Source organism: Mustelus asterias, chromosome 17 (genome assembly GCF_964213995.1).
Source record: "Mustelus asterias chromosome 17, sMusAst1.hap1.1, whole genome shotgun sequence".
NCBI lineage: Eukaryota > Metazoa > Chordata > Chondrichthyes > Carcharhiniformes > Triakidae > Mustelus > Mustelus asterias.
Window position 1 is genome coordinate 72115006 of NC_135817.1, and position 6000 is coordinate 72121005.

Consider the following 6000-nt stretch of genomic DNA (forward strand, 5'->3'; position numbering starts at 1 on the left):
CGCAAGAGAATACCCTAATCTTATTACTGTAGAAAAGTTATATTCCCATGTGTTCTGTGTGTAGGCTCGTGGTTGCTACCATTTGAGACATGTGCAATAAAATTAAATAAGCTTAATACGAGCGATGTTTGCATGACATCTCCTGATTTTTATAAGAAGCATTTTTTTTAGATTTTGATGATGAATGAAGTGTGTGTGTTTATATACAAAGGCTTCCTTCATCACAGCCAAAAATGTTTGGTGCTCCACCCTGGTAAAGAAGTAAAATTTTCCTGAACTGTAATACAGCCTGATGAGACAGCCTTGTAAATGCTTCTACTGTTACAGATGTCTGAAAACTGCACGTCATTTTGAGGAAGGAAAAAAAAAGTGTTAGAATGACAATATTTGTCCTGTGTTTCATGATGACATCAACAACTGCATTCCTTCGACAGCACCTTCCAAACCCACAAGGTCTATCATCTAGAAGGGACAAGAGCAGCAGATACATGGGAACACCACCATCCTGACTTGGACCTATATTGCCGTTCTTTCACTGTCGCAGTGTCATATCTTGGAACTCCCTCACTAATAGTGCTGTGCGTGTACCTGCACTACATGGTGCAGTGGTTTCAGAAGGCGTTTCACCAACATCTTCTCAAGCGCAATTAGGGATGGGCAATAAATGTTGGCCTAGCCAACGATTCCCCCATCTCACAAATCAAAAAATACAGTTCCACGGGTACCAGCAGCCAATTGGCCATTGTTTTCATGCACATCTAACCAATGCCATCAATGTGTAGCATTCCTGACATGTCCAACCTTATCACCCAGTGTCTGCATACACTTATTTTCCAGCAGAAGTCACTCACTAAAAATCAGGACGGCACAGTGGTTAGCGCTGCTGCTTCACAGCACCAGGGCCCCGGATTCAATTCCCGGCTTGGGTCACTGTCAGTGTGGAGTTTGCACATTCTCCCCGCGTCGGTGTGGGTTTCCTCCGGGTGCTCCGGTTTCCTCCCACATTCCGAAAGACATGCTGGTTAGGTGCATTGACCTGAACAGGTGCCGGACTGTGGCGATTAGAAGAATTTCACAGTAATTTCTTTGCAGTGTTAATATAAGCCTTACCTGTGACTAATAAATAAACTTTTTAAAAAAGGTGCCGGCAGCCAATTGGCAATTGTTCGCATGCACATCTAACCAATGCCATCAATGTGTAGCATTCCTGACATGTCCAACTTTATCACTCAGTATCTGCATACACTTATTTTCCAGCAGGAGTCACTCACCAAAAATCAAGAATGGGGAACCCTGGCTGCTCTTAATCTCCCTGCCTGGAAGAGTGATCTGCTGACTGTGCCAAGATCACCAAATTCAGCATAGGCCAAAGAGTGAATCTCAGACAGTCCTCATTTTTGTACAGCTTGGGAACTCCCTCCCTAACAGCACTGTCTGTGTCCCTTCACCTCAGGGACTGCAGCGATTCAGAAAGGCAGTTCACCACCAACTTCTCAAGAGCAATTAGTATTGGGCAATAAATGCTGGCCTAGCCGGCGATGCCCACATTCTACGAAATAATTTTTGAAAAAGAACCAGCCCACCTGTTGCTTTTAACCAAATGAGCAATTAAAGCCATTGAGAACAGCAGCGTTTAAAAAGTACACCCACACTTTCTGCAGTTTTGCATTATTCTACAGTAGCATACCAGCAGCACAATAATATTGATAATAACAGGTTGAATTATCCAATGGATGGTATCACATAACTCCCTAGCAGCACAGGGGAAAGTATACATCGGCATCTCCAGCAATGAGGATAGACGCAGAATGAGAGCTCGTATTTAGCTGGAGTCTCTCATTTAATATGATGAGACACAACTTTGATGCGTCCCAACATACTGAGTGAGAAATAAGTTGGATACGAAGGCACAATATACTCAAGATATCCGTTTCAGCAGCAAAATAAATCATTCTAATTTCCAGAGAAACCGAAGGGAAATATTGTCAATGATTCTCCTTCATATTCATTCATATGATTTTATTTTCTATATACTTACTGTATTTTTTCTCTATCGATGTACTCGCATTTCGAGCTATTTCCATGTATTTTTGATTACAATGATAGGACTTGTACCTGGCAGGTCAGAAGCACCATGTGTATACATCACACTCCCTGGTCAATGTCGGAAGCAAAGAAATGTATTGTCGGGTTCAATTCAAAGAGAGGTAAAAAGGACAAAGTATCTTATTGAAGATAGTGATTCTCAACTTCTCGCTGAACTCTTAACTATTCACCAAACCACCGCCAATTAATTACTTCGCTCCATTAAACATAACCTCTGTAAAGTATGGTCTAGCCTGCAAATTGTACACAGCAGAGTTTTAAAATAAAATAAGGGTTTACAGTGTAAATGAAGTCACATTCTTTTAACACGGGCATCTATACTGACAGGAACAAGGCAAATGGAGTTGATAAGAAACCGAAAAAGCAGTGCACAGACACAACCCCCAGGCAATGGAAAGTGACACAGATATCCAGACAGACTTTTTGCAACACTACTGCTGTCAGTTTCACCTTACCTCCATTTTTCTTCTCCCTCCCCCCCCCAAGGAGATCTCTCAAGCAAAGTTATCTCGGTCTGTAACTGATCCCAGGGAGATAGCGATCTTGTTCTCTCCACTCAGATCACAAAGTCGCGCTCTGGAAGAACACACATGCTAAGCCACTCTGTCACAGCTTCAAACATCCCGATGACACAACTCTGTGGTCAGAGGCTGCTCTGGACCTAGCGAGGTCTACCATTAGACACGAGGGGGGTGTCTGCGCGCTGTAGGCACCAGAGTCAAACTCCAAACAGCTTGCTTCTGCCCAGATTCCCGCAATCTGCAAACATTACATTGCGTTTTAGAACGCGACCCAGGGCTTTCATTCCAGTCGGTGGACCACACAGTGAATTAAGCAGTCATGGTGCAGTTAGAGAACCCTTTCTGGAATAGACAGACAACCGCTGGGTTCCTCTGACCAGCGTGTCTATGTCAGATTCTTTGCGAGGCGTTCCTCTTGGCAGCGGAGTGAGAGCAAAAAAAAGTGTGCATTTTGGTCGAAGTTTCTGCCAACAGTCGATTAATGCAACTATTAAGTAAATAAAAATATAAAAAAGTTTGCGTGTTTTTATAAAGTTGCGATAAATTATAGTTTTAAAATGTTTTCGACCTTCCCTGATAATATCAGATATGTTGTATAACCCGCTGTAGTTAGGAATACATAATTTTTTAAAAATACACTTAATATGAAATATTTACAGTGGAGTTAATTCGGTCTTCCCTGCGTTAGTTATTTATTTTCTAAACTCTTTAACAGATAAATACATCACTGTGTAACGTTTGATGTCAGATTTTTAATTTTTTTTCTTAAAAAGTTCGATTTCTTTAAATGGTACTTTTCACTCTACTTTCCAGCACTTCCTCTTTTTCATTTTTTTTTTGACATGAGAAGGTCGGTTGTTTTGTTGCTGGAAGGAAGCCATTGAACGGAAATCAGTCAGCTTTCAGGCGAGTGAAGGAAACGCGCTGTAATGAAGATAACATCAGCAAATTGAAATGACCCCCAGGCAGGAGAGTTGTCAGACTATGGCCAACGCTTAATAAGTGGTATCGCCTCACACACTACATCACAAGCAGGGTTATACAGATTCATGGAAAAGGTCGTTGGAAAACCAGGCCAGAGTATTTAGCGTGCACACGGAATTAAGTCCCAGTCAGACAATTATTTTTTGTTGTTGGGGCAAATATATGCTTTATTCATACAACATCTGAAAGGCATGGCAAAACATTCCATACTGTTCTAACAATAAAGTGCAATGATACGTTTTCTCCAGAGAGCAAGATGCCCTCTGAGGTGTGGAACTGTAATCTTTTTTGGGAGGGGAATTTTTGTCTAAAAGTTAATTTATTAGTCACAAGTAGGCTTACATTCACAGTGCAATGAAGTTAATGTGAAAATACCATAGTCGCCACACTCAGGCACCTGTTTGGGTTACACTGAGGCCAATGCACCTAACCAGCACGTCAGCGTGGCCAATGCACCTAACCAGCACACCTTTGAACTGTGGGAGGAAACCGGAGCGCCTGGAGGAAACCCACGTAGACACAGGGAGATTGTGCAAACTCCACACAGACAGTGACCCAAGCTGGGAATCGAACCCAGGCCCCTGGCGCTGTGAGGCAGTAGTGCTGACCACTGTGCCACCATGCATGTTGCTCCAGATTCATTTTGGGGCTTCTATTTCTGAGCTAAGCATCGTGGTGCGGCTTGTTCTCTGTGGGATGCTCAGAGTGTTTAAATTTACAGTGATATGTGGGTCAGTTCGGAAGCACAAGCTAAATCTTTGAACAGCAGCTAAACAACAACAGTTGATAATTATTTTTTGCCTTAAAGGTCCACAGCGTTTCACACGAGCATTTAAAAATAAAACAAAATGGACAACCGTGTGCCACCAGAGACTTTGCCTGAGCAAGGAGACAGTGCAACGACACCTGTGCCACATCCTCGCAGGCCTGGCACTTCATAGGGGAGGACACCTTCTTCCAGCGGCCGTGAAGGTCACAGCAGCCCTGAACCTTTTCGGTCACTGGATCATTCTAGGGCTCAAGCGGGTAATCTCTCAGTCATCAGCTAACAAGTGCATTTGGGAGGTCACCGATGCCCTGTATGCTCAGGCATTCCATTGTGTCCATTTCCACCTGAGCCAGGCCCAACAAGATGCCTAGGCTGCAGGCTTTGCCACCATCACTGGTATGCCCCAGGTGCAGGGAGCTACAGAGGGTACGCGTGTCACACTGTGAGCCCCGTGGCATCAATGGAGTGCCCTTTATCAACCACAAGGGGTTCCACTCCCTGAATGTCCAGATTGTGCACGACCACCTACGAAACCTCATGCATGTGTGTGCACACTATCCGAGGAGCAGGCATTAGAGCTTCATCCTGGGCCACTTAGATGTCCCTGGGGTCTTCAAGGACCATGCCAGGTTGCCGGGATGGCTCATGAGGGGCAAGGGCTACTCTGTAGTCCAGCACCCCCCCCCCCCCCCCCCCCCGGATGGTCTCCTGCATCATCTGCTGTGCACTCCATAACCTGGTGCAGCAGCGGGCTAACATTCTGGAGGAGGAGGACCAGGCGGATTTTGCGAAGATGGAGGCGGACCAGAAGGGAGTGGAAGATGAGTGCAAAGAGGACCTGGGGGATGGGGGACCGGTGGTGGCAAAGGTCGGGCATACCAGCAGGATCAGGGAGGCCCTCTTTGCCACAGGATTCTCCAATTAGGAGGCATGGCATCTGGGAGCTGCCAAAGTCTGCCACCTGCCTACTTTCTTAGGGAGGGGAGGAGTTAGGGGTTTTGGGGGGTGGTAGCAGCTGGGCCTAGAGTTAAGTGGGTGATGATGCTGCCATTCCATGCTGTTGGTCCACGTGGATCTCCTTGGCCCTCACTGTTGGGATTGCTCGGGGGGCTGGTAGGGGATGAACCAGGGAACTACAGATCGGTCAGACTCACGTCAGTAGTAGGGAAACTATTGGAGAAAATTCTGAAGGAGAGAATTAATCTCCACTTAGAAAGGCATGGGTTCATTAGGGACAGTCAACATGGCTTTGTCAGAGGGAGGTCATGCCTAACAAATTCAATAGCATTTTTCGAATAAATGATCAAATGTGCGAATGCGGGAAGTGCAGTTGATGTTATCAGGATTTTAGCAAAGCCTTTGGCAAGATGCCACACGGGAGACTGATTGAGAAGGTTGAAACACATGGAATTCAGGGAAACCTGTTAAGATAGATTTGAAACTAGCTTAGTAACATGACACAAAGGGGGCGATTTTACCATCGTGTTGTGCCTGTTTTCGGGCGCGATGCGGTTGTAAAGTGGGGTGTAAAGCGAGTAGCGCGATTGGCGTGACCAGGGACCATTTTATGAGCATCGGATTTCCAGCACAGTCTGCCTCTCGCTGGAAATGTGCAAGAGA

General features: G+C 45.2%; 1 protein-coding gene across 1 annotated transcript in view; it reads right to left on the reverse strand.

The window, feature by feature from the left end:
• The window catches only part of LOC144506611 (capZ-interacting protein-like), a 69015-nt gene extending 65999 nt beyond the window's left edge, over positions 1-3016 (reverse strand). The window contains exon 1 of the mRNA XM_078232961.1: positions 2562-3016. Coding sequence (XP_078089087.1) covers positions 2562-2567 — 6 coding nt within the window. The 5' untranslated portion in view covers positions 2568-3016. The remainder of the gene's footprint in view (positions 1-2561) is intronic.
• Positions 3017-6000: the final 2984 nt, after the last annotated feature.